Raw genomic sequence first — 27870 nt, 5'->3', positions numbered from 1 at the left:
CATTCAGTGGTTAATTTTTGTACAATGCCTGCTAAACTGACTGTCTAAGGGCACCAATTGCCTATAATTGGATTAGTTTTAGGTCTCTTATACAATTCATTAATAAAACAAATATTTCATGATGATTTAAATGACTTAGACAAATTTAATCACTCTCACAAAATAAACTTTTAAGGTGATGCAAGTCCTGATTCTGAAAATCTTGACCACCCCATTGGTTTATATTTTTTTATGCTTAATATACATTGTCCCATTTACATTAATCAAAAGCAATTTGGCAACTGGAAGAGCAATAATATCTGTACTAAACTGGCAACACTCTCAGAAATAAAGGTACAAAAGTTGTCACTGGGACAGTACCCAAAAAGTGCATATTAGTACTTCAAAAGTACACATTGGCAGTTCAAAGATGCATATTTCTACCTAAATGGTACACATTAGGAACTTTTTTAAAGGGTACTGCCCCAGTGACAGCTTTGTACCTTTATTTTTGACAGTGAAGAGTAAGCCTAAATAGCAAAGCAGCTTGTGAATGCTAGGAATGCTTAAAGAAGATAAATGATGACATTTTTAAAAATAAATAAATAGGAAGTATTTTTATAGTTGTGGTCTAGTTAAGTGCACGTATGTAGAAGAGACATGTTTTGCAAATGATGTAATGGTCCCTGTAGATTTGGCTGAGGTAGGAAGCTTTTCCGACCAAAGAGGAACTGAGAAATAAGTCATTATGAGACAATGAAGCAATTTTACAAACCCATTCACACAAGACCACCACCAAGAGCTTGCATTTATATCAACATAAACATGGACACATGTGAAGATCAGAATAAACTGTATTGTGCAGACAAATATTGTTCCTGCTACCGTTTATCACTTTGTCAATCTAAAAACTTCCCTGTCAATAGGTTATGTAAATTAGACACGTATTTGAATTTATTCAAATATGAATACTCATAAATTGTGCAGCAAATACTAGATTAGGTTTAACGATGGCGCCAAACCTGTTGTTCCACAAGACGGCATAAGAGCTATCAAATCACAAGATCTTAAAAAAGCAAACAATATTTCCTTGTCACTGACCTTTAACAGGGAACTCAATGTCAATGTCATACACATTTTCATATATAAACACACGGATGAGAAAAATGAATCACTAAAAAAACAACAGAGCAGCCGCACATAATACAGCTTTAAACAAAAAAAGTTTTTTATTGATTTACATAAAATTCCTTTTGTACATGAACAAAGGACTTAATTGGATCCCATCCCTTCAAGGATGATTGAAATAGTCTTTACAAGATGTTAATTGAACCATGAACATAATCTTAAAAATGAAGGCAGTGCACTAAAAAAGCAAAGCAAGTTAAACCTCACCTCAGATGTGATAATTGTGCTTTTAAGCTTTCTTCTTGTACACATAAGGCAAAGTTTCCATTTTGTGCCAAAAGACACTCTCAGAAATAAAATTACAAAAGCTGTCACCTTTAAAAAAATTTCCTATGATGTTCCATTTACCCATTGAGGGTAATATGCATCCTTTAAATAAAAAGTTGTAGTTTTTAAAAGGGTCCCGCCCCATTGACAGCTTTTGTACCTTTATTTCTTAGAGTATAGAAGAGGTACAATGAACGCTGATAAAACAAACCATGTATTGACAGTGTGGATGGACAGATTCACATTTAATCTGGGTAGAAACAAATTCATCCTTGTGCTTTAATAGCCATAAAACAAACTCAAACTGAATCAGCAAGCTTCCAGAACCCAGCTGGTCTTACACGTCAAAAAACAATAAGTAGTGCTAACAAAGAGGTCAGATACACCGAAAACATCCTGTGAAACCAAAAAAAGCAGCCATGCATTTTATTTTCACTGATTTTATTTAACAATAAAGTTCTTGCAGCAAGTGATTAACGCTGGGAATGGCCATCATCCAAAAAAACAAAAACAAAGTAGATTCATTTTAAATTACATATACATTCAAAATTAGCTTTCATTTAGTGTATATAAAGAGTACAAAGACAACATTATTATTGCAACACAAAGTAAGGACCCCGGAACATTTACTTGAAAGCTTATTTCGGTTAACCAAATAAAACCTGTCTGTTGTGGCATATAAATAAATACTGATTTAAACTAGTAAACTACTAGTCTAACACTGAATACTGCTATACAGGGCACCCTCATGATAAAACTACAAAAACAAGGCACATTTAAAAGGCAATCTATTCATATTTTCATTTTTGCTGCTTGGCTGGCACATTGTTATGCGCCTTTGATCGTCAGGACAATAAAGTTTGGCAATACCAAGCTGGACATATGGCTGTTTGAGCTAAATGTTGGCAGTTTTGGGATGGTCAAGCTCCCCCCACCCACAGTCCAGCATCTGGGATATGTAGTTTTGGCAGATGTTGTAGTTTAACAATTTTAGAAGATTCTCAAGTCTCAAAGTACTTATAAATGGCCGTTACGTAGGTCATGACACGCTGCCAGTCGGGTCTTTCTGTGTGCACCATTTCACCAATGTCCTGTGAGTCAGAAAGAAAAATTTTAACATGAATGACATTTACATGTAGTATTTACAAATTTAACAGGTAATTCATCTAAAAGAAGAACTTGGGAATTGATCGGAAAATTAAACTAGTATAGCTAGTAGAAAGCTCTAAGCAAAATAATGTACCGTCATTGCATAGCTGGCATCGTAGTTTTTATTACAATTGCAGTTATATAAAAAATAATAAAATTAGTAACAGGTGGCACTCAGACTGCAGAATACGGTTATATCAGTCATTTCATGCATGTCCCCTTTCTTTAATACAAAATTAATTACACGTCGCTTTGTTTCTATTGAAAGTGCATTATAATTAAAATCAAGATCATCCATTTCAAGATGTCAGACACATCCGTGGCGTGATGTTCATATTAACTCACCAGTGTAGACTTAATCCCCACGCTTTCTGCCGCCTGAAAGGCCAGTGTGAAATTTTGCCTCTGCAAAAATAAATTTGTTGTTAATAAATCAATGGCACTAAACTTACACGAATAACTTCAAAGACATTAGTGTGGATAACTGTGGACACGCAGACCTTGTCCTGGCCGTTGAGTTCATGGTATGGGATATGAGCCGGTAGGTAGGTGTGAAGAATGGCGCAGAAAGCCAAGCCATCGTTCCAGCTGCTGCTGAAGTTCGTGATGTCGATGTTCTGCTTGCGTGGAGGATGAGAAAAAGATCAATGGTTACAATTTCAACAGATGAACTGGGAGGATTGGGTGGAGTGATGAAGCAGTAAATCTTTTGAGTCAATGACATTATGGTTATAGATGGGAACTGTAACTGCAAATCCTGGCAGAATGAATGTCTTTTTACAGTGAATTTACAAGGACTTAAACAAACAGTTCACATGAAAAACCCTCTATGTGAGTCTGACATGGTTGTATTTTGTTAATGAGCATTTTTTATGAGACTCCTAATGGATTCTGACAACAAATCAGGATTTCTGAATGGCGTCATAATACTGTTATCTCATTTTTGAACGAGGTGGCGTTTGGAGGATTTTGGATCTGAGCTCTTCAGTTTAAGAATAATCGCTCATTCATGAATGTGCACAAAGCATACATCTTTCCTGAATCAGTACATTGCACTTAAATATTGCATTATTATTTATTCTCTAAAAAATAGCTGTTGGGTTAAATTAAACCAGAAAATGTTTAAATTTGACCAAGTTAATGGGTTGAAACAACCCAGCATATGTTCAACTACTACTCAGTGGGTTGGGTTTGTCAATTTTGACCCAAAGCCGAGTTGAAATCAACTCAGAATTTTATTTAAAAGTATATGGCTTGCATGAAATTTGTGCTTGTAGATTTACTAAGTGCATTGTATTAAATAAAGGGAAATGTAATACAACATGTAAAATTTTAAGTACATTAATTCAGAAATTAGAAACGGATGACAAATATTATCAATTTTATAAATTATGGTAACACTGTTTTTTACAGTGTCTGGTACACGTTACATCTAGGCCTACTTATTGTAGTAATAACAATAAATTATACAAAATTACATGCCGCTAATCCTAAACCAAACCCTATATAGTAAGAATGTACTTAAATGTAACACAGTGCACCTTAATTTAAAATATAATTTACAGCATGGGTCTTCAACAGGTTGTCCTTGGTGGTATAACCGGGGGTCCTCCAAATATTGTTTGAATGCAAAAAATATTTATGGAAAAAATTAAGTAGCCATTAATAGGCTTATAATAATAAATAATAATAATAATAATAATATAAATTCCCCCAATATCATGTTTTCAGTTAAGGGGTCCCTAGCCTAAAAAAGGCTGAAGACCACTGATTTACAATTATGTTTAAACCTACATATTTTTTTAATCAATTTATAATTGTTGTTTTGATATCTTTTAACTCGAAACATTCGAAAAAATTAAAAATATCATAATAAAGGAAAAATCTAAATATCAGACTAAATAAACTAAAGAATAAAAATATAGATGTGATAAAATATAAAAAACTATAAAATAAAATAAATAATAATAATAAATAATAATAATTAAAACCGGTTGTAAACGACACATACAGAAAATAAATGAGACATATATTGCTTCAGAATATATGCAAGACTGTACTACATATTATGTAAAAGATAGATAACCATACAAAAAATATTGATATTCAAACAAGTACAACAGAGCTGAATGAAGTCTACGACAGTTAGAGAAAAGGCAATTATAACCAAAACAAGTTATTCGTTCCTGTTTAACCAATTACATTTATACACACTTAAAATCCCCCTAAAACAGACCTCTAACTGTTCTGAGACCAGCGCTTAACCCTTCAATCATACATATGCACGTTTTTTATTTGGTGATATAATCGCACTGAAATAAACATAAAAGCATGCAACGTAAAAAAAAAGCATGCAACCATACTTCTATTGCAAACACATATAAAGTATATGAACACAATATAAACTATAGTGTATTTTATAACGTTCAGGTTTTAAATTCCTTATTTCTATATTTAGAATAACTAAAGGCACTGGCGTTGCTTTCGTTAAAAAAAGTGTGATGCATTTGTTGGGCGTCACCAATCAGTTCAATGAAGGGGGAGTTTGATTTATGATGACAAACTCATTTTTGATTAGGGACAACATTGTTGTTGTTATACACATATATTTCATTTGATCTACTGTGATTTTCATGTTGAAATATTGGGGGGGGGGGTAACTGACGGATTTGAATATTTGGGGTTTACCTCCCCCCATCCCTCCACAAACTACGCCCCTGACTAAAGGCATGGTAACGTGATGGAGTGCAGTGATTCCTGCAGGCTGTCCAAAAAACTCAAATAATAGGTTTCTCGTCACGCTGATTGTGCTGCCGCCCTATAGGCGACCACTTAGTTGACCTACATATACGCGCGACCCTGTACATGCGAGTATAAAGGGGGTGAGACTGGTCTTTCATCAGCGCTCAGGGATGATGAGTGGCTTAAAGCTGCTCATTGACCACCATCTCACCTTGCGCTGAAGTGTTTGTTCAACAGTGCTGCTTATCTACATCAACATACTTCTCACACATGCTTCACACTCCATACATGGAGGAAGCCAATCGACAGATCGCAGGCCATTTATGGTTCAGCTGTGACCAGGGTTCACCGTTCACAAATGATAGAAGCACGAAAGCCTCTCTTAAATCTAGAGCTCTCAACATGTTTTGATTAAACATGGTGGTGCTATTAAGGTAAAAAAGTACATGCAATAAAAATGTGAAGGTGAGGGCTTTGAGGACAGTTTTAAGTTAACAATTGACTGGTTGGCGTTTAAAGACCCAGCGAGGTAACAAAATCCCGTGAGGGGAATTTAAAAAAATTCCACTATAAGGATAATAGGGGGAAAGCATTTCTTTATTCTGGGAATTTAAGGTGCCAGCAGACGTGTCATTATTGGAATTAAATATGTGGACCATATGGTGGCAATTTACTGGAACTGATCTCTGATTTCGTCTGATCGTTCAACAGTTTCCAAACGAAACAAAAGTCGCCTTTTAGATAACCATATCATCTACTTTCCCTGGCACAAGGACCAACAATCCTAAGGAAATAGTTACGGTCTTTATCAGATGTGGCAGAGCCAGTGTAAACGTACTAAGGGGTGGTGTAAATTGGCATAACACTTCACTTTCTGGCAACCCGCAGAGTGCCGAGTGCAGGAAAGCAATGAGCTCATCCACAACAGGGAATGGAGAGACAGAAACCGAAGAGTGGTCTCACACAGATAATGATGTCCATCAAGATATCTGTGCACTTGGTGACATCAGCCGGTAAAGAATGTTGGTTTTGGTATTATTTTAAGTACGAGTACAGACTTTTAATGATATATTGTGCACAATACGATCCCATAATGACGCAATTCTGTTCTTGACCAATCAGTGATGGTTCATCTCCTCAATGGTCAATATTGTTTTAAACTCCAGATTTGGTGTGATATATTTTATTTGTCATCATAAGAAGCATGTGAGGAGAGAGGATGGCAAAAACATTATGACATCCTCCCTGTGTCCTCCCTCGCTGGTGTCCCAATGTTCAAAGTGAGGGGCTAATGAAAAGAGGGTCTTGTGTGCAAAAACAGGAAAGCCCAGGGGAGAGAGAGAGAGAGCATTAGGCTAATTACATTGAAAACAGAGAAACAGAGGCTCACTGCTGCTCTCTGTGCAAAGTGCACTGCAAGTAAAGCCTGGCCACTTCATAATGAACACATTAGGTTTCCAGTGAAAAATGGGCTTTATCCAGTAACCGGCATGTCCATCTATCACAGATGCAGAGGGAATGAAGAGCAGGGGATTGTGAGAGTTGGGTGTCAAAGAGACAAGAAGTGCTGTCAAAAATGAGAAAAAAACGTTTCCTTGCCAAAAAGAAAAATCCACAAAAAAACCCCACAAACTTCAATATGTATAGGTGATTCTTCATTTAAGTGAATGTTTCTGTGACCGATGATTTACAAAAAAAATTAAAATAAAAAATAATATTTGGCCGTCAAATTATATTTTATCATACTTTATGTTAAGGATGCACAGATAGAAAATATCTGTGCCTATACAATATCCGATTAGTTGGGATGGCATCTACCGATAGCAATAGATACCGATAGTTGTGCTTTTATCCGTTTTTAAATCATTATTTTGTGAAATCCTAAAAGGGCAGATCATACAAACTGCAATTCCAGTCTGAATTTGTACATATTTTACGACTTGGCTAATTCGTATTAATTTGTTAATCGTGCAAAAACGTACGATTATCATATAATTGGTTTTTTATGAAAACCCACCATTAAAGTGGTCAAGGCAAATTGTAAAAAAACTAAACGAATGTGGTTGTACTTATTAATATGAATTAGCCACCTCGTAAAATACATACGAAATGCCATGAGATAGCATTGGGAATTCTGTTGAGATTGTCGCTCAATTTAAAATAATCATGCAATATGAATTCGGATGCATTTTTCCAATTCTTTAGTTTGTCAAGTTATAATTTGCCATGATCATCTGCTGTTTTAAAACAATCTGCCAATGCCCGATAGTGGGAAAAATTGCTTTTAGCTGCCGATACCCATTATAGGCCGATATATCGGTGCATCCCTACTTTTAAATGTTATTACACTTTAAACTTACTAAACATGTTTTTAATGTATAAAACAAAATATTTATATAAAAAACTAATTAAAACACTTGAAGGTTGATCAAGGGATATTAGGGTTAACTCATCAAATAAAAATACCTAAATATTAGTTTGAAAAAAAAATAAACTAAACAAAAATGCTAAGTGTTGCCTTATAAAACGAATGAAATAAGTTCAATTTCAGGAGCCAACATTGTTTAAAAACATTTCAATTAAACCTAAATGTATAATGCAAATGTCAAAAAAAAAAAGTTTTAAACAAAAGTTTTTAACCATACCAATATCTCATGTCAACATTTAATGGTTTAAATACACATGCAATGTCTTTCTTAAAGTTTTTAAATATATTTTTTTTAAATATAATTTTCCATATTTCGATATTTAAAAACAAATGAAAATTTCACAATTGTCATGTCCATAACGAAGGTATGTCACGTCCATAACACTATTTCGTACTCATAAATGCGCATACAAAAATTTTAATAAAATAAATATTACTTGTTCTTTGAAGAGACATCCCTTCTCCATTAGTTGGGGTATTATTGCTTCTGGGTTGTGCCATTTAATTTACAGAAAATTACAAAGTAATTTTTCAATTTTGTCAAGCAAAAACGTCACATTTATAATGCATACATGTTTCTCATCTAAAATAGCAAACATGAGTATAGACTGCTATTTTTCTGATGTCTGGAATGGTGTTTAGTAATATATACGGTAAACAGGTGGTTCAATATATTGGTAATGAATGCATTCTCTGATAAATTATATATAAGTTTTGACTGCAAATGTCACGTCCATAGCGCGGGAATTGCTCAAATGACAAAATAAAAAAAATAAAAAATAAAATGGAATAAAATATCAATGAATTGACTAAAATATTAATGAAACTAAAATAAAACAAAAAAATACTATTGCCAATTAATTTCTCAAAATAAATTACTGCAAAAGTCCATTTACTTAAATTGAAAAAGAAACACTTTTAAACAACAGAATGAGTCAGTAAGCAAACTGTCTTCAGAAATAAGCCAGTGCTCACTTCTGTGCTCTGATTGGCTGAATTTGGCTGAGTTATATGTTTGTGACATGGCGCAGGAAGCAGGAGAAATGTAGCAGACTTCCTGGAGAGACCCATGCTTGAGTGAAACCACGGTAACATCATGGTCAAAAAATGTCACTTCAATGGTAAACATTATATGCTTGATGGCAGAAAAGGGAGACGTTTGTATGCATGCTCAGTTTAAAAATCAAACACACTCAAACAAGAATCTATGAGAACTAAGCTTATACATTTTCCATCGGATAATAAATGAGCAATACTGAAATGTATTGCATATATTGACTTAACCTGTTAAGCAATTGAAACACACAAATAGGGATGCATCAAAATACAAATTCTGGCCAGGATCAATCAGATAACCAATTTTATAGCCAATACAACACATGTATGTTTTAATTCTTAAGTCTCTGAAAAACGTTTTTACGTGCATAACATGACATGATTAATATGAATGATAAATGTACAGTAGGAAATAAGGATAATTGACTACGGATTGAGTTCTTTCAAGCCAGTACGGTAGTGCATACTATCTGAATGACATATCATTAAAAAATGCAAATGCTGGTCACCAATATGGTCACTGGTATATGCCCCCGATTAATAAATTGCTGGCAATTGCAGAATGCATAATTTTATGGGGAATAGACATTTGTACCTGATAACCTTCAGTCTTCTTTTGGCACCACCTGAGCAGAGCATTCCTCTTGGATCCTCCATATTCTCTGGCTAACGCGCACAGCGGGTCTTTCCTCTCTTCTCTGGAGAGACATCAATCACTTTAACAATGCAGTTCCATTGTAGCAGATTCAGCTTTAATAGCAAAAAACCTCAATCACTACTGGGTGTAAATTCAACCGAGCCACATTGAGCTGATGGATGCACATGCTTTCTTCAGATCTTTCCAACTGTTTTACAATTTACTGTATAAATTGTTCGGTCTGTCTTTCTGTATTAATAAAACCATTTAGTTCAAAGCTTTTAATTATATTACAATCTGCAGTATTAACAAATGCTTTTTAACAGAGAATCTCTGTAAAAAACAGACATAATTGTGCCACACGTAACTGAAAATGCAACCCTGCAAAGAAAACCCAACTCAAGTCATTTTTTTTGTGATTTACTGAAATCATCCTACATAAGAATATTGTGAGAAAATATAATCTTGATATTTTTAATATTGGCTGAGTAAGACTGAAATCAAACTTTGATGCTTCTAATTTCATAATTAGATTGTAGTGTCTGGATTTCACAGACAGGGTCATAATTTGATTGAAGCTTCAAAAAGATTTTGCATGCGGGCCTATGTGGTCAGATGAGATGGGATAGGACCTAAACTTGCCAATACTAATCAACCGCAGAAATCCAGAACCATTAGTCATGACGGTCTGAGGATAAAAGCACCAGCCTAACAGGCAGGAAGTGGGCAGAGCAGGTGTTGCCTCACTAGGCATTTCGCAACTTCCGTGTTTTGGACCGTTTCAAAGTTCAAAGTAGCTGACCTTGAACTCGGAGATGCCCTGCTATGTTAGTCGTGCTGCCAGTGGAAAAATATGGTACACGCACATACATGATAAAATGAAACTTGTGAGACTATACCCTAATAAGTCATGTTTAAATGCTGTTTTCATAACTAAAATAATAAGTTGAAAAGTGAAACTTAAACAGATCTCAGTTCAGAGTAATGACCGGTCCTATCACGGACGCCGTTCTGCTGTGCACGCGTGCATGCTCTGTTTTGATTGAGTTCAGCTAAAGACGGGAGGCACTGTTTTTTGTTTCCCATGTAAACAGCAGCTCGCGTGGTGTCTCCTGCATCTGCCATGCTATCTTTTAGATATCTTATTTTAAGTTAGAGGAGGTTGACTCGCAGCACAAAACACTTGTTTTTTCCCACCTGGCAAGCCGACCGGACGTGACATGGGGGCGTGGCAGCATCGATGATTCCATTTTTTAATTCCAAGTTCGAGGATGTGACTTTTTTTTTAATCGATTTTGATTTAAAATTTAAATCGTGACACCCTTAGAAAATATATATTTACAATATACGAGATACAATTATATTATATTCTAATATATAGGGTGATTTCAGAGTAATTGAGACACCTTTTGCCATTCAGATGAATGTGTGTGTGTGTGTGTGTGTGTGTGTGTGTGTGTGTGTGTGTGTGTGTGTGTGTGTGTGTGTGTGCACACATTGCAGGCACACACTGCTACTCGCCCACTTCCGGCCTCAGACTGTTTATGGGTTGTACACACCAAATGCGAATTCAATGATTTGCTTGAGTAGATTACATAAAATTTCAATGTAAAGAGACACAAACTCGCACAGGGCAATGCGAATTATGCCAATCGGCCGGTGCGCAAAACATGCGCTATTCGCCTCAACAGCATCTTCGCACAAGTTTAAAATATTCAACTCAAGATAAAAATTCACAAGACCCAGTGTTCGCATTACAAGTAAAGTGCATTACGTAATAATATTACTTTTCTAAAGTAACGAGTAAAGTAACGCATTACTTTTCAAATGTATATATGTGAGTTACTTTTCAAATTAATTAATTCTATTTAAAAAAAAATAATAATGTACTAAATTAAACTGAACGTAGTCAGGTAGAATTACGCACTATGCGTGCGAACCTGAGCGGGAACAATTTAAGTAAAAAACGGAGATGGCAGGCCAGAGGCATTTTTGCGATGGAAATATGCAATTTCTGAATGCAGAATTTCTCAGTCATAAAAAAACCCTGCAAGGCAGAAAGACATCAAGCCTCAGCGAAGTAACAAAAAGTAACGCAAAAGTAACATAAGTATTACTTTCCATGAAAAGTAACTAAGTAACGCAATTAGTTACTTTTTTGGGGATTAACTTAATATTGTAATGCATTACTTTAAAAATAACTTTCCCCAACATTGCAAGACCCAAAGTTAAATCCCGCACATAATTTAGAGCGAGTAACGCAATGCTTTGCGTTTGGTGTGCACGCAGGATTAAGGGGATCGCACCGTTCTTAAAAAAAAAAAACCAATCGAACACATTGTTTTCTATGAGTATACGCACACTGGCGCTGCCAGGTGGCACCTGTCCGCACCGCCCAGCTTTGACTCAGGAAGTTGCTCAATTCCCTGTCATGCTACACAGCGCCACTCACATAGTTTAACATTAAATAATAACATTTTTGTCCCAAATCATTAACGATTAACATTGGCTGCTAACGTATATTTTGCATTTTGAAGTAGACGCTATCTGACAAAGCTCGCGCTATTTAATGTGCACTTCCGGTTTACAATACCTCCGAGTTGTCCTAGACGCGACGCGACTCGACGCGGCGCTGAGATGCGCGGCCGGTGTGCGATCCCCTTTAGGCTGGCGCAGTTATCCTCCGACTGTCATGACATATGGTTCCCCTCTCAAACCTGCTTTTATAATGCCATAAATGTCCAGTTTTGGCCATCATCAGGCTATTATCTATGTAAAAGAATTATCCACCATAGGAAGCTAGATTCAGCTGGATTTTCCAGTAAGAAAATTAATCCTTTGACCAGAGAAGATGCTTTGATAATGGAGGACAGGACAGAATGATTCATCTTCCCTCCAAAGGCCCATTCAAAGCTATGACGGAGCCACGGTCAGGTTTCAGGACAGATGAACGAGTGACATCCATTATCACAACACTGGTCTATCATCACAGAAACACAGAGCGTGATAGAGTGTGAAAGAGCGAGACATCTGGCAAACCTGACAGCGAGTTTCTAGAAAGTCAATAAAAGAAAAGCCAGACCAGAGAGAGAAGAGAGGCCAGGGTAAACAGAAAACAAGAATAATCCAGTGCTTACCGTAAACGCCCTCGTGAGGTGGGCGTGACGGAGGCGGTTGGTGAGGAGTTCGAAGACAGGGATAGCTGAGGAGAGGAGGAGCCTAACGCAATGATCGACGATGGAGTTGATGCATCGGTGACCGACAAATCTCTTTTCAACTCCTCGCTGCTTCTGCGAGAAACTGACAGGCAGAGTATTCATTTATGATGATCATCAAAGTGTCAGCGTGCTGTCAAAGTCAAAAATATCAAGCCAGTGAGGACTGGTGGGGTTCACACCTGATATAGACTTGGACGAGTCCATGTTGGGCACCCTCTGGAGGCCACATCCACCGCGTGTAACGGGTGATGTTCGGAGGAGGTGGTCTGCTATTGGATTACATACAGGCATATTACACACAACCATGGATATGAATAGCAGGCTTTATGCAAAATGACTCAATGCTACTTCAATCTCAAAGTCTGGCACAATCTAAGTGGTCATTAACTGCAAATGTTAAGCCTGAGCTTTATGGTACAGCATGATTACTTATGACCTTTACTTAAGAGTTCACCACTGAAGAACTCGTTCAAACTGGTGTGGAGAAAAAGGAAAGATCAAGGAGTTATAATATGTGACCCTGGCAAACAAAACCAGTCATGCATTGCATGGGTTTATTTGTAGTAAAAGGCAACAATACATTGTTATATGGGTCAAAATCTATTTTTTATGCCAAAAATCATTAGGATATTCACCCGTTAACTGCCGCTGTCCCGTGAGCGGGACACCTAAGTTTACTTCAATATTTTTAATTTAAATGTTAATATATCACCAGAAACTATATATTGTTGGAAAGGTTTAATAATGTAGTTTTCATATTTCAAAACCTTTTAGCAGTAATAATAATGTAGTAACTGTAATTTATTAATTTGTGTGACAAGAGTTTGCAGCAAACCTCGCAGCAAACCAACACAAACCTCAGTTTTTTTTTATAATTTTATAATAATATATATATATCAAAAAGGGCTGCGCCAGTTAAAGGGTTAAGTAAAGATCATGTTTCATGTCAAGAAATGTTTCAAGATATTTTGTAAACGTCCTACCGTGAATATATAAAAATTTATTTATCATTAGTAATATGTGTTGCTAAGGACTTCATTTGGATAATTTCAAAAGTGATTTCCTAAAAATTTAGATTTTTTTACACCCTCAGATTCAAGATTTTTAAATCATTGTTTTCCAACCAAATATTGTCCTATCTTAAACATACATCAATGGAAAGCTTATTTATTCACCTTTCAAATGTATACATTTATAAAATGACCCTTATGATTGGTTTTGTAGTTCATGGTCACATATCAATGTGATTAACATCGGCCCACCTGGGATACTCAGGTCTGTGTAGCTTGGTCTCTTGTCCAGCAGAGATGACAGAGGTTTGGTTGAGCTACTAGTGTGTCTCTGTAAAATAACCAAATGAAGAGTTATAAAAAAAAATAAATCCATTTTGACTTGGGTAAAAACTTGTTTTCTATACCAAGAAAGTGACAAGATGAAAAACACAATTGTCTGATACAAACTTTCACATAGCATCTTTAGGTTATAAAAACTTAAAGTATTCAAATCCATAATTTTATTTTCAAAGATTTATTATAAAAACTGATTATTTTTTCTGCAAAATGCAATAAATCCATTACAAGTTTTTTTTTCAAAATGCTATAAATCTATTGAATCAATATATAAATGTGCATTCATCTTTGCAATGTTATATTCATTTAGTTGACTAGTGGTATACATTGATAAATAATAAACATTAAATGGCATTAATCAAAACACTTACTTTGTCATATTAAAAACACTGTCATTGCTGCTGTCATACTTGGGACGTCGTCACTGAACTTTTTTAACAGTGATTAGCTTTAAAATGTTTTGTTCCTGCTCGATTTTAGCTGACTTTGAGTAAAATAAATGTAACGTTTTTCATAAGATCCCCTGGGGTCAATGTGTTAGCATGAGAGAAGCTTTATGCTGTCGGGAGAACAAGCAACAGCCGACATTTTTTCTTCTCTCGAGTGCCTCTCGCGTAAATTATTAAATGTTGATGGCTTACGTTTCTTTCACCATCACAGGTTTATCAATGCCATAAAAGTATTATTTTGTTTCTGTTTGTTTGTTGATCACAAAGTACAAAGTAGATGAGGAAAACTAGGATTCTGTGTGTATTCAATGCACCGCCATTATTGTTTAAACTTTACAGTGCGTGGAAAGGTTTGCTGTGATTTGTTGAGTGGATTTATTGCATTCTGCAGAAAAGGAGGACTGGTGTTTATCGCGTTTTGGGAAAAAGGGAGAAAAGATGACAGAATAACAGCGGATATAAGATTTTGGCGTAAAATTAGGAATTAACTTTGGCGGTAACCCTTTTTTTTTAATGCCGTTTATCGCGTTTTGAAACCAAACTCTTCAAATATTAAGTAGTATAGTTACGCACAGACACTTGGGGTTAAACATTTTAGCAGACCCTTAATATGACCAACAAGCATTGTTATTCATACACCACAGCTTCTCTGCATCTCAAAGTACGCCAAACTGCCTCAATATTTGCCTTTTTTTTCATTCCCACACAAAACATCCTGTTTTGGCAGATTTTAAGAAGCATGGCATGTACTCTACCAAAAAAGTAACACGGCATAGGACATCCGTGTAGGACGCAGGGAAAAACTGAAAAGGAAGGACCAATCCAGCTCCACGCACACCGGGTCTGGAGTTCTCATCTGACAGACAGTGCCTGTGAGGTCACCAAATCCCCATAGAGAAAAATGCAGACATCTGCTGAAGCGATCAGAGATCTGTCTTCATGCATCTGTCTCATCTCATCTACTCCAAGTCAAACTGTCCACTACTACGGAGATTTACTTTTTTAATTAAACGTCTAAGAGTTTATCTATCAATCTATTCATCTGTCCAGTGGTTTATACCTGTATGGGAGAGACGGCAGCGGCTGGAGGGGTTTTGACCGGGCTGGGGCTGAGAGGGGTTCTGGAGATCGCAACTGTAGCGGTAACAGCCGCAGCTGTAGGACTGGCAGGAACAGGACCTGTGTAGAGATGTGTAGACAGGCTGATGACATAAAATGATCCTTTATTTAATTTTAAGATAACACTATATGCGTTTTAGTTGAGGCATTTAACAAAGGTGACCTAGAAATAGTATAAATAAAAAATACACAGATTTTACAATCTCCGTATTGCAATTTGGTTTCAAGGGCACACTGACACCTTCAACATGGGAGTTGTGAGAACTCAAACCTATAACCTTTTGGTTTCAAGCCCATGATTTTCATATCTACATCACAGCCCCCAAAATTTAGGCATGAATCTGTGTGTACCTTGTGAGGCGCTATCAAAGTTCTTAATGAGTGTTTTGACAGTGGGCGATGGTTCAGAGGAAGTTGAGGAACGTCGACTCAGGCCCATCCCCTGCCTCAGAGCGGCCAGGTCCCTCTCTACGGCATTCATGTAATTATACACACGTCCTCGCTCCTCTTCCTGTCTGCAATATACACAGGAGACACATTTAAATACCTAAATATATCCCGCATACGCAATACTACATGCAGAAACATGCAGAGTCTGTGTATGCCTATTATGCAAAAACAATCGCACAACTTTTAAAGCATACATGCTTTTGTTCCTCTCCGCATTAGTGCATTTGGCAGACAATTTATACAGATTGTCGATCTTCGGAAAAACAGTTTTTAGATGTTTTATATTTAGTGCAAAAGCTTGTTGACCCTTCATTGAAAATCTAAGTACGGTAAACTGTCCATGTCCAGAAAGGTAATGAAAACATCATCAAAGTAGTCCATGTGTCATCAGTGGGTCAGTTAGAATTTGTTGAAGCATCGAAAATACATTTTGGTCCAAAAATAAAAAAATTACGACTTTATTAAGCATTATCTTCTCTTCCGCGTCTGTTGTGAAGCGCATGCACGAGACTAAAGTCACGTGACTGCAGTGACGCGGATGAAGTGTTATCCTCAGACATGTTTGCGAAGTATCTTTTTTTCAAACTTACAGCGTGTTTCTCCCTCAAGACTATAAACGAAGCCGGGCGCACCAAAAAAAAAGAAAAAACAGCTGGGGCGCACCAGAAAACACGTCAGCCGCGTCACTGCAGTCACGTGACTTTAGTCTCACGCATGCGCTTCACAACAGAGAAGACATTGCTGAATAAAGTCGTAATTTTTGTTATTATGGACCCAAATGTATTTTCGATGCTTCAACACATTTTAACTGACCCACTGATGTCACATGGACTACTTTGATGATGTTTGTATTACCTTTCTGGACATGGACACTATACCGTACATAGATTTTCAATGAAGAGTCAACAAGCTTTTGCACTAAATATTAAACATCTTAAACTGTGTTCTGAAGGTCTTATGAGTTTGGAACAACATGAGGGTGAGTCATTAATGACATTATTTTCATTTTTGGGTGAACTATCCCTTTAATCTATAAATTTTTATAAATCTGGGAGTCAATCCATGATCTCAATGATGCAAGCACTATAGTCAATAAACTGATTTATAGTAAATAATGCGTCTATATATCGTTTCTTACTTCCGGTTCTTAAGTTCATCCAGCTCTTTATTCATTTTCTCATTTTTCTCCTGAGCTTCCTGTAAGCGCCGACGCAGGTCCCCGATCTCTCCCTGAGCTTCTGTCTTGATGTCGTTGGCGATGACGACGGCCGTCTGCAGATCGGCCTGGAACTGCCGCCACTCAGCTGATTCTTCCTGTGAGTGACAGGTGTCAATCAAACATATGGTGAAATTTTTTTTTTTAATACTAAAATTATTTGAATTTAGATCCTCAATCAAATTCTCATAAAACATACAAAGACATGGATATATTTACCCGTAATTTCCGGTGAAGAACCTTAATCTCCTTTTCCATGTCATATTCCTGATCATGAAGCTTTTTGATGGAATCTTAGGGGAAACAATGCATGCAAGATATCAATACAAATCTATACAGAAAGTGTAAAACAAATAAATTTGAATCAAGGCAACATCTTTGCAGTCCACTTCTATTTATAGCTCAATGATGCCTCTATGTGGACAGATGCCGGCATAACCACAAAAGAAAAAAGTTAAAATCAGGTTAACCCCATCCTAACTTGCCAACACAGGCCCTGTGAGTTGCCCGCCAAAGCAAATTTTATGAATAGCCTCAATTTTAATATTTATTCATTTATTACACATTTTTATATTTGTTTGGCTTCATTTATGCATGTTAACATGTTAAACAATGATAAAACACATCAACAAGTAAAATAAAATAAAATCAAGTAAAACAATACAAGTTTAGAGAGTAGACTATATCAAAAAAGTAGCCCTCCACATTGTTTTATTCATTGTGGTAGCCCTTGCTCCCAAAAAGGTTGGAGACACCTGTGCTAACAAATTTACAAAAAAAAAAATGGAAAGCACTACATATGTTTTGCCTACAATGTTGACAGATTTAAAGGGCACCTATTTCATTGCTAAAAACAACTTTATTTTGTGTATTTGGTATAATACAATGTGTTTGGGTAGTTTATGGTTAATAATTTCCCACCAAAGGAAATTTAAAAACATGAATCAGACAATAGGTGCTCTTTAAATAAAATATTACAAGAACTTGATAAATTACAATAAACTAGATCAAAATATAACAAAAGAGCTTCTGCTACTGGTGACCAAACGGTGTCATGTGACTCACTCTCAAGGTCAGAGATGATAAGGTTGTCATGGAGCTTGACAGCACGATGCTGCTCGACTTCATCCTCGAGCTCAAAGATGGTCTCTTTCATGTCGGCGATCTCAGTGTCCTTCTCCTCCAGCTCAGAGCACTGCTGCTCCAGAAGACGCTTTTGCTCGGCTAACTGCGCCTGGACGTCATCACGAAATGCCCGGAACTCACCCTCCAACTTCAGCATACACAAGGATATGTGTTTAGGATGGATAATGATGGAAGATGTAAACTGATATTGGGAATTAAAAGGATAGTTTAACCAAAAATTTTAATTCTGTCATCATTTACTCACCCTCATGTTCATACCAACCTTTATTCATTTCTTTGTTCTGCTAAACACAAAGGAAGATATTTGAAGCACCATTGACTTCATAGTACTACTATGTAAGTCATTGGTGCTTAAAAACGGTTTGGTTACAAACATTGCTCAAAATATCTTCCTTTGTGTTCAGCAGAACAAAGAAATTAATAGAGGTTTGTAACAACATGAGGGTAAAATGATGACAGAATTTCAATTTTTGGGTGAACTATCCCTTAAGTGGATTCTCTGTAAGTAAGCCATTTATACAGTATTGCTATGGTAGGTCAAAACTGGTAAAAGCATCCTGTGTAAATGCATGTGTTTTACCTTGCTAATCGCTTCCTGCAGATGGGCAGCTTCACTCCGAGTGTGTCCCAGTTCCTCTTGCAGTTGAGCTGCTTTGGTCTCCGCTCGCTCCTTGTCTATCCTCTCGCTATCCAGCAGGTGGCGAATGTCGCTCTTATCCCCAGCATTGTGAATGGAGAGGAGCTGGGCAACTCTCTGCCTCTCTTGGTCAAGCTGAATTCTGCAGCGGTCCAACTCCACCTGCTCCCCTTCGGACACCCCCCTCAATGTTTCCAGCTCTGCTGAGGCAAGGGCCCGCTCCCTCCGCTCCATTTCCACAGCTCTCTCCGTCGAATGGATGCGTTCCTTCAACGCTGCCATTAGGCCTTGAGCTTCCGCGTTCTCCTGTTCTGCCATCTTAAGTGCACTGCTCAGCTGTTGCTGCACGCCTAAGAGCTGCTCCCTCTCGAAACGCGAGCCCTCGTTTAACTCGGCATATCGCCTCTCCAATTCCATGTATCGTCCACTTTTGGCGTCTTCATCATCTTTGGCATAAGTCACGCAGTGCTCGTCAAGCAGGCCGCGGAAATAATCCATCTGTCTTCCGTACAAATCCAGACGCTCCCCTTGCTGACAGAGGGAGTCAACCAAAATGGCACGCTCTTCACCCAAACGTTCGTTTTCTGTAGTGAGCTCTTGCGTGATCTGCTGCAAGTCAGCAAGCTCCTGCAGTGTGGCCTGGAGTTCTTCTGATGTGCTGTGCTGGTTCTCTTCCATTTGGTGGATGCGCTCAGTCAAGCAAGCTACCGAAACTTCGCTGGTGTTCCCGCTGCTGCCCCTACGCGAATGTTCTCTGCTTGGTGGCCCACCTTCTGATTCCGAAGATGATCCAGAACCCGATGGGGCATCCAGAGCATCATCGCTGGAGGTAATTGGCTGGTAGGCCTCACTGCACTCGCTGTCAACTGCATCAGGAGAACCAACACGTCTCGGTTCTGACAGCAGGTCTTCAGTGGAGCCTTCAGCAAAAGATGCCCGCATACCGCCAGTGCCGTTTTCGCTGTGACTGCCGGTACCTCCAGCTATAGGCTCAGGACTAAGAGAAGGAAAGCGCATGGCTTTATCTGGACTTTCCAGGCGGTGCTCCAGCGAGAAGCCAAGAGCATTTAGGCGATCCTTCAACATTCGGTTTTCACTTTTCAACATGTTTAGCTCATCGAGGATGCCCTGGTTTTGATCTTGAAGGAGAAGAAGTGTTGACTCTACATCTGTGGCACTTATTACAGGACAAACCTCCTTCTCCTGGGTCTGCTTGGTCTCCTCAGACCCTTCTTCTTGATTGGGAGCTTTAAGGTCTTCCAGGCCAAGCTGAGCTCTCATACCTCTAAGTTCAGAACGGAGATGCAGGATCTCTAGATCTTTACTCTTGGCAAGACCCATCAGGTCTTTTACTCTACACTCCAGCACTGCTTTATTGCTTATCTGGCTGTCTGAGCGGGATTTGCTCATCCGGGATTCTGACTCAACCACACTGCGGCATCGTGATCGTTTTTGAGGCATAGCGTCGGTGGGTCCGGCAAGCTTTTTGGCAGCGCTGACTTTGGAACGTTCTCGCAAGTTCTCCCGGGTTGTGCTTGGATCCTTGGTCGTGGATGACGTTGCACGCCTTCCTGATAGACCTACGGAACGAAAAAATATCATGAACTGAAATACTGACACATTATCAGTGTCTCCATAATATCTCCAAAACCAATGAATGAATGTTTCGCACTACCTGAGCTGGTCTTGGACCTGGTCTGGATCTCAGTGCTGTTGGTGCTCTGAGAGGTACCTCTCTTGTTTCGAGTTGTAGGGTTACTGTTGGTAACTCCACTTCCTGCACTCACTGCTGGAAGATCATCATTACTTTTTGCCTGGTGAGAAGGCAAACACAAAGTTAATGTTCTACTGACAACACACATCCTGTAAAATGAAAAATGCTAACAGGGACAGATAATTCAAGAAGGCTTTGAGCTACCTTAGATAGTGAAGCTGAATTCTGGGTTTTGTTCGTCATCTTGCCACCTGTGCCCATAATGCTGCTTCCTTCTGATCTGCCGAGGGCTTTAGTGCCCACTGAGGTTCTGGAGGAGGCGGCCGTGGACTTGGTCGCCTTTTTCATACTTGGGTCCAAGTTCTTGATACATTTACAACGTAATCTAAACAGACAAAAAGCATTATTTACCATTTGGAAATTGACTAACCATCTAAGTCTAAAATAAACAGAACACATTAAACTTATTAACCCAGCCTAAATGTCTATCCTATGACAATTAATATGACTTGCATGGTTTTAATTTAAAGATCTCATTACCTTACTCCAGCGCTGGTTATTTTCCTAGGTGAACACATCGTCTACAAGTCTGCGTTTCGTTTTGAGACGGTTGGAATGTAACATTACGGTCCCTAAGGGTTCTATTTATGCAGACTTACTCACTGTCAACTCAGACACTTTAGGGGAAAACGGTCATTGGCCAGCATTTAAATGCATACAACACTGTTTGATTGGAGGAGGTCAGAGAGGATGGAACTGCCTTTCTTATCACATCATCATGGGTGGAGGAAAGACCCGTTGGAAGAGCTGACCAACTCGATCTGGCCTTAAAAGGCTTTAAACGTCTCATGCAACAATCCAAGACCCGAGGCTAGAGAAAACACAACAGCTGTGCGCATTAAAGATGCTTGAAAACTAGAAACTCCTTAAAAACGAAAGTAAAGAAAACTGTATTTGAATTCAATGTACTTGCATTAATATCTGTTTCAACTCAATTATTATCTTAAAGGGGTCTTACAAACTTATGGCAACATTTTTAGGATCATTTTTTACAGTGCATGTTTGTCAGTAGTAGTTTACATTAGCTGCCCCTTTTGCAATTATTGGGGGCTGTTATAAAAATAAACTTGGCTTTGTAGCACCAAATACAGAATGGCAGCTACTAAACACACAGAGAAAAGCCAAATGTTTGAAACTCTTAGTTCTTCTGCTCTGTTTGTAGCAATAAAACCATCATCCATTGTCCTCCGTATTACCTTACTATGAGGTTAGGAATACTAAAGTCATCTTTGTCTAATGCTTTCTAGTTCACTGCCATGTAGAAGCAGTGGCTCCAGTCATCTGGGGACCTCTGACCTTCATCATCCCCTTACCCGACCTCTCTTTACAAATCTAAACTGTTCTGGACGCTTTGATGCCAAACAGATGAGGTATGTTCGGATAGACACCAGTCTAAATACCCTTATGTTCCCCCTCAGGCCTTTTAAGTTGATATGTTTGAAAAGCAGTCAAAACTAAAAAGCACACCTGTAGACCTCAACTCATTATTGGCTGTGACACAGACATGATGTTTATCAAAGGATTACGGCTACAAAGGGATTTTCAATTTGACTGAGAAAGCTAACAATCAGATGGCAGGTAAATGACAAAGGTGAACCATAAGGGCAACCAGTCTGCACTCCTATTATGAGATATTTCAGTTCTTTCATTGAGATCATAACTGCTATATATTATCAATAAAAATGTAGGCCTAGTTCACACAGACACGGGTATAACCAGAGTTTTGCCTCCTGGCTCCTGCGGTAAAAAAAATCCCGTCCACACATGCTCGGTTTAAAAGAAATCTCTGCCTACATGAAAATGCAAAAACATGCTATCACGCACTGTCAAGAGCATGCCACACCAGCAGGTGGTGATATAATCCTATGGTAAATCCACGTTGGCCAATCAGAAGCCTTAATCAGAAGCAAAAAACCCGATTTTACTGTCACGACAACACTGCAACCAGCGTTTCTGAAAATGCTCACCCTGGCAGGGGTTTTCAAAAATGTTGATACTGCGTTTCCGTGTGGACGAACGGCCGAACCGCGTAAAAAGTAGGGATGTAATGATTCAATCGCATGTCCCATTAAAAATGCCTGCCTGAAATCAATTCTGAATCGCAAGGCTGCGATTCTTTGTTTCATGCACAGCTTGTGCATGTACTACGGCTCTGTGATCAGTAGGAAGTCCTTATCAATCTAAAATCATTATGAGTCTGAGTCGTTTATAACCTGAAATTAAATAAGCAACACTCGTTAAATAAAAATCATTCAAAATATTCTTTATTATCATGAAAATACCTGAAACAATTTGAAGAACAGCGATATAAATATTCATGTAGACATTTCCTTGAATAGCGTTTTTAATACTAGGCTACTTCTTCTGTGGCACAAAGGGAGTTTCTGCACAAGAGCGCCCCCTGCCGTTCGGATGTGCCAGGATTTCACCGTAATTCATTCAAATTCATTCATTGAGAAAACGCGCATTTGCACGATTAATCGCTACACCTAGTAAAAAGTCACATTTATAAAAATACCCGTGTCCATGTGAACAAGGCCATAATGTCCTAAAATAATCCAACGAATCAAAGAAAATAGATCAAAAGGATGAAATGGTTGACAGTGCCGTAAACACATTTTAAGAGGACATTACATTACACTTGTAAAGCGACTTACAGTGCCTTTCAAGGTATACATTTTTTTAACAGGTTCCCTGGGTTCGAACCCATGATCTTTTGCGCCGCTAATTGCAAATGCTCCAGCACTGAGCTATTCAAATCAACACACAGTTGACATTTAAGGAGCTAAGATGCAAACGTCGCTAAATGCCATCTCCATCAAAATGAGAAGATGATATTAACCAAATGCTCTCTGCACATATTAACTGAAAAAAAGTGAAAACAACTTTCACTTCAAATTTGCTTAATCCCGTCCTCGGGCCATTCGGAAATACCGGTTTGCTGGCAGAATCCATTAAGAGTCTAAAAAAATATGGTCTGAAATTCATGGCAGCTTTTTTGGCCCGCCCACAAGGCCATTTGATCGACATGTCAAACAACCAATCAGTGTTTGTTTCGTCTAGGGTCCGTTTTCGGAGCGTGGAAATGTCCCCACAACAACAGACTGGCAGGCTACAAGTCAGTCATTGAGATAACCAGCCGCAACCGAATAGCATCTAAATAAACATTACTCGTGCACTTCATCAACAGCCACACCAATGAGACGCTCCCGGTAAACATCTGTTTGAAACATATCTCTCCACGACAAAGAGTCGGCCAGGCTTGGAAATAATACTCTTTGCAAATCCCGTTAGAAAACAGAAACAGAAAATAATCGTGACCCTGGCATCTCCCGGAAATCCGGTTTATTTCAACAAATTAGAAGATGACTGATCATTCCTGAAAGATTTCCAGTTAAGTGTGCAATAGGCATTAGACGTTTAGCCAACGTTCCGTGGGCGTGGTGTCTGAGGCTAAGACTAGAGCCGTTTCTCAATACCAAGTACGCCAAACTCGGACTTGTGTCCTTCGTAGTTCGAACTTGCAAGTTCAGACTCTGAAGAACGAACTCCTGACGCGAAATGCATTCTGGGAAACTTCGCTGTCATAAGTCCACACAAGTCTCCTCTGATGCATCCTCGATAAAATGGGACCAAGAACACATCCGGGGATTTTATGTGAACTTGGGCTTGATGCGAACTTTGATTTGGAACAGTACTTGGTCCGCGACTGATGACGTTTCGCAAGTCCACAAGAACACAAGTACAGACAGGAACGCATATTGAGAAATGGCCTAGGGTAACCCCAAAGCACGGAGAATAATCTGTTTTTTTATGTTTAAGTGAACGTTTGCACACAGTCGAACGCACAGCCTTGCAAACTAAGTACAGTTTCTTTCGTACATGTACACAGACGTTTAATGCATGCGCATTGTGACAAAATGCAATGCACAAACAACACGTATAATGTACGTGGGTTTCAAAAATCTGGCGGTGCGGGTAAAGTACGTGCACACTCTTCTGATGACGAAAATCGCATCACACGCACTACACATTTCATGGACCCTCGCATACACGTAAAAAATGAACTACACTTCGGCCTTAAGCAGCTGTTATTATAGAAAAATACAAACAAGAGAAAACAGTACCGATATACCTAGACAGCACTTTTTTCTATTGTACCTTCCTTTCCATTTTCAACTCTATAGCCCATCCCAGCCAACTTTCTATCAAACCCACAATGATCCACCGAGACTTGTTAACCATATTGTTCAATATATATTTTGCTACCGGGCATTCACACAAAGTTAAGCACTACACTGAGTGAACCACATTGTCATAACATTTAAATTCCATAGACACATCCATCAACACCATTTGTACAAACCATCTACCAAAGACAAACGGTCTCAAACATGCAGGACCACACAAGCAAATTCATATTGGGTAACAGGACTAAACTCAATGGAAACTCAGAATTAATATAAGTTTTGGTTACTCTAAACTTTTTATTTTAAGGCAGTCTCAGTTTTGAAGAATGGAGGTGGATTACTCTTCTGATTCAAGCCTCTCCGCTTTCTAAGTGAGTCTCCAGATACAAAAAAGACCCCAAAACACCTGTTCAAATTGACATCAACGCAGATGACCAAATAAAAGCAGATGCAAAAAATTGAGAATTTACACGCACGGCAATTAAATAGAAGTCAAACTGTGGAAGGGAGAGTGTCCAACAGCGCTTTGAATTTGTGAAATATGGTGGAATTTCATTTGGATCGTGTGTAGTGTGCAGGGTGAAATGCTCCAAGAAATATTTTCCGTGTGTAAGAAAAATTGGTCTGACGGACAGCCCATAAGCATTTATTTGCGAAGTCCTCAGAAATGTGTGGAAGAGGCGCAGAAGTACGATAACAGTGAAAAAATGATCTTAAAACCAAAAGCAGATTGCTCAAGAAAAACAGATGTTGTTTTGTCGAGGAAGATCCACGTGGTAAAGATGTTACCTCACGGTCTGAACGGAGGGCCACGAAAGGTGAAGTTCGGTACATTTGTGAACTTTAAACAGATCTTGAACTTCCTAGGAATTGTACGAAGTATGTTAAAGTCGAATCAATCGAAGTCTAAATGCTTAATAAACATTAACCACAGTCCTGATTTGTTGACGGTGCCTCTGAACAAACCATTTTGATATCTATAAAGCAGATAAGGACGTTTTATAAAGTTCAGGGTGTTTAGGTGTGGCTTAATTTTTCCTTAGGTTATTTCAGGACAAATACACATGGATCTAATGGAAATTCCCAGAAGACCTGACACAGCACCAACTTGTTAATTGAGCATCAGTATGAAGGGAGTTTATGGTTGGGAGGGAGGAATGTGTTTGTTTGGACAGTTGCTTCTGCATACACACAGCAAACAAGCCTGCAATTATTCCTGCAGGAGGCTAAAAACCTGTAAATATACAGCAATAAAAAAAATCAAGTGGGCACTGCCATCAAGTAAAATATCAGGGCTCTGCCAAGGGTCTCAGCAACCATGATACTACGAGTAAGAGCTTCTATTCAGTAAAATCACCGCTGTGAGAGCTGTTAAAATGTGCTCAAGAGAGACACAACTGGGTCAGCGTCTCTCTCTGCCCAATCCACACAGGACATCCCACTGGGTCTGCTGGCAGTCGTTTCAGCCCGACCCTTTTCAAGCCAATACCAAGCTTCATTTCTAATAAAGCGCGCAAAGGAAGACAAAAACATTTTGTGTGAAAGATCAGCACACCCAACTTTATGTGAAATGGGCCATTTAAAAATATTTAAGTTAACATGAAATTAAATAATGGGCATTGATGATATAATAAAGCAAGGAATATTTATCAAGCAAGTAAATCGATATTGGTTTCGTGAAGATTTGGAAAAACGATTAGTGTGGATAAAGTGCCAAATATTTACAAGTTAAACCTGCCAAGCAGAATCTTGGCACTTTAAATGCATGACTAACCAATCATTGCTTAACTGTATATGAGGTGTTGCAGTCTGAAATCAACACAGATGATTAATCTGTTACACATAAAGCCCCGGTGCTGTTTAAACTTAAAACAGAAACTAAAAAACACCTGATGGAAAATCCCATATTACGAATTTTTCAATATCGTATTTTTGGTAGACGTGCCCACTGAGCTCAATGAATGAAGCAAACGAAAGTACACCATTCATATAATTTCAGTATATCTCTATTGCTATCATTTTGCCCACTGTCATGAAGTTATAGAAATGAGGGTTTAGTGTGTTACCCGTATTCCACCCTAAAGCACTCCCACCAAAAATGCTTTGGATGTCTGGGGACATTGTGTGGACTGGAATGTGCTGCTCCCTGCTAGATTCCCAAACCGCCATCAAAAGCCTCCATGGAAGAAGACTTTGCTGAGGTAATACTTTCCCATGGTGTAGACATAATGTATATTATTGTAAAGTAAAAGAATTATAAACACAACTGAAGAGATAACCAATAGTTCTGGGAGTTACAAAACACTAACAAAGAAAAAGCATACAAGGTAAATATTCACAAAGATGACAGTAGAAACATTGAAAAATTAAATTAAATGAATTTATAACTGACAAAATAAACAAAGGTAACAAACATCATCTAACCACAGACCGACTAGCACAGATGACAACTCCACAGCTGATCAGGATAAGTTACAATAGCGCTGTACTAACACAGAAACTTATCAAACGAATCATGGTATAACAATGTAGCTGACCGCTATACAAAAATACTGTTACAACATCCGATACAGAAGGGGAGAAGTTCACGGTGGGCCTGAAACACTCTTTACCCACATGTACCGTGGACACAAATCACGACACAATAACGGCATCGACCGAAGAAAACACAAGAACTTAAAATGACATTTTACCTGGTTTCTCTCACAGAACTTCCTAAGATGTATCGGATTTAACGTAGGTTGGTGTATTCATTGCAGACACAAGAAAAACTATTTTAATCCTATGGGAAAATATGAATTTTGCGACTGCCCGTCAGTTCAGTGATGCTTGTGTTTCAGTGCCACTACTGCCAAGCGAACCGTACACCATGTGAA

General features: G+C 38.3%; 1 protein-coding gene across 5 annotated transcripts; it reads right to left on the bottom strand.

Moving 5' to 3' along the window:
• Nucleotides 1-1185: 1185 nt before the first annotated feature.
• Nucleotides 1186-27870, bottom strand: specc1lb (sperm antigen with calponin homology and coiled-coil domains 1-like b). 5 transcript variants are annotated; one of them, XM_065244088.2, is made up of 16 exons: nucleotides 27688-27870; nucleotides 20949-21129; nucleotides 20706-20844; nucleotides 18974-20610; nucleotides 18313-18574; nucleotides 17467-17540; nucleotides 17170-17345; nucleotides 15933-16096; nucleotides 15523-15641; nucleotides 13927-14005; nucleotides 12844-12933; nucleotides 12584-12746; nucleotides 9405-9507; nucleotides 3084-3203; nucleotides 2929-2988; nucleotides 1186-2525 (listed from the first exon to the last, which is right to left on the bottom strand). In XM_065244088.2, the coding sequence occupies exons 2-16, from the start codon at nucleotides 21090-21092 to the stop codon at nucleotides 2436-2438; spliced, it is 3420 nt and encodes a 1139-aa protein (XP_065100160.1). In that variant the 5' UTR covers nucleotides 21093-21129; nucleotides 27688-27870; the 3' UTR covers nucleotides 1186-2435. The 5 variants fall into 5 exon arrangements, with proteins under 5 accessions (XP_065100160.1, XP_065100156.1, XP_065100158.1 ...); XM_065244084.2 differs by lacking the exon at nucleotides 27688-27870 and adding an exon at nucleotides 21285-21633; XM_065244086.2 differs by lacking the exon at nucleotides 27688-27870 and adding an exon at nucleotides 21285-21629 and having other exon boundaries at nucleotides 18313-18520.

Source organism: Paramisgurnus dabryanus, chromosome 18 (genome assembly GCF_030506205.2).
Source record: "Paramisgurnus dabryanus chromosome 18, PD_genome_1.1, whole genome shotgun sequence".
In the NCBI taxonomy this organism is placed as follows: Eukaryota; Metazoa; Chordata; class Actinopteri; order Cypriniformes; family Cobitidae; genus Paramisgurnus; species Paramisgurnus dabryanus.
Note: the sequence above shows the minus strand (reverse complement) of the source record. Positions and strands in the feature narration are given on the sequence as shown.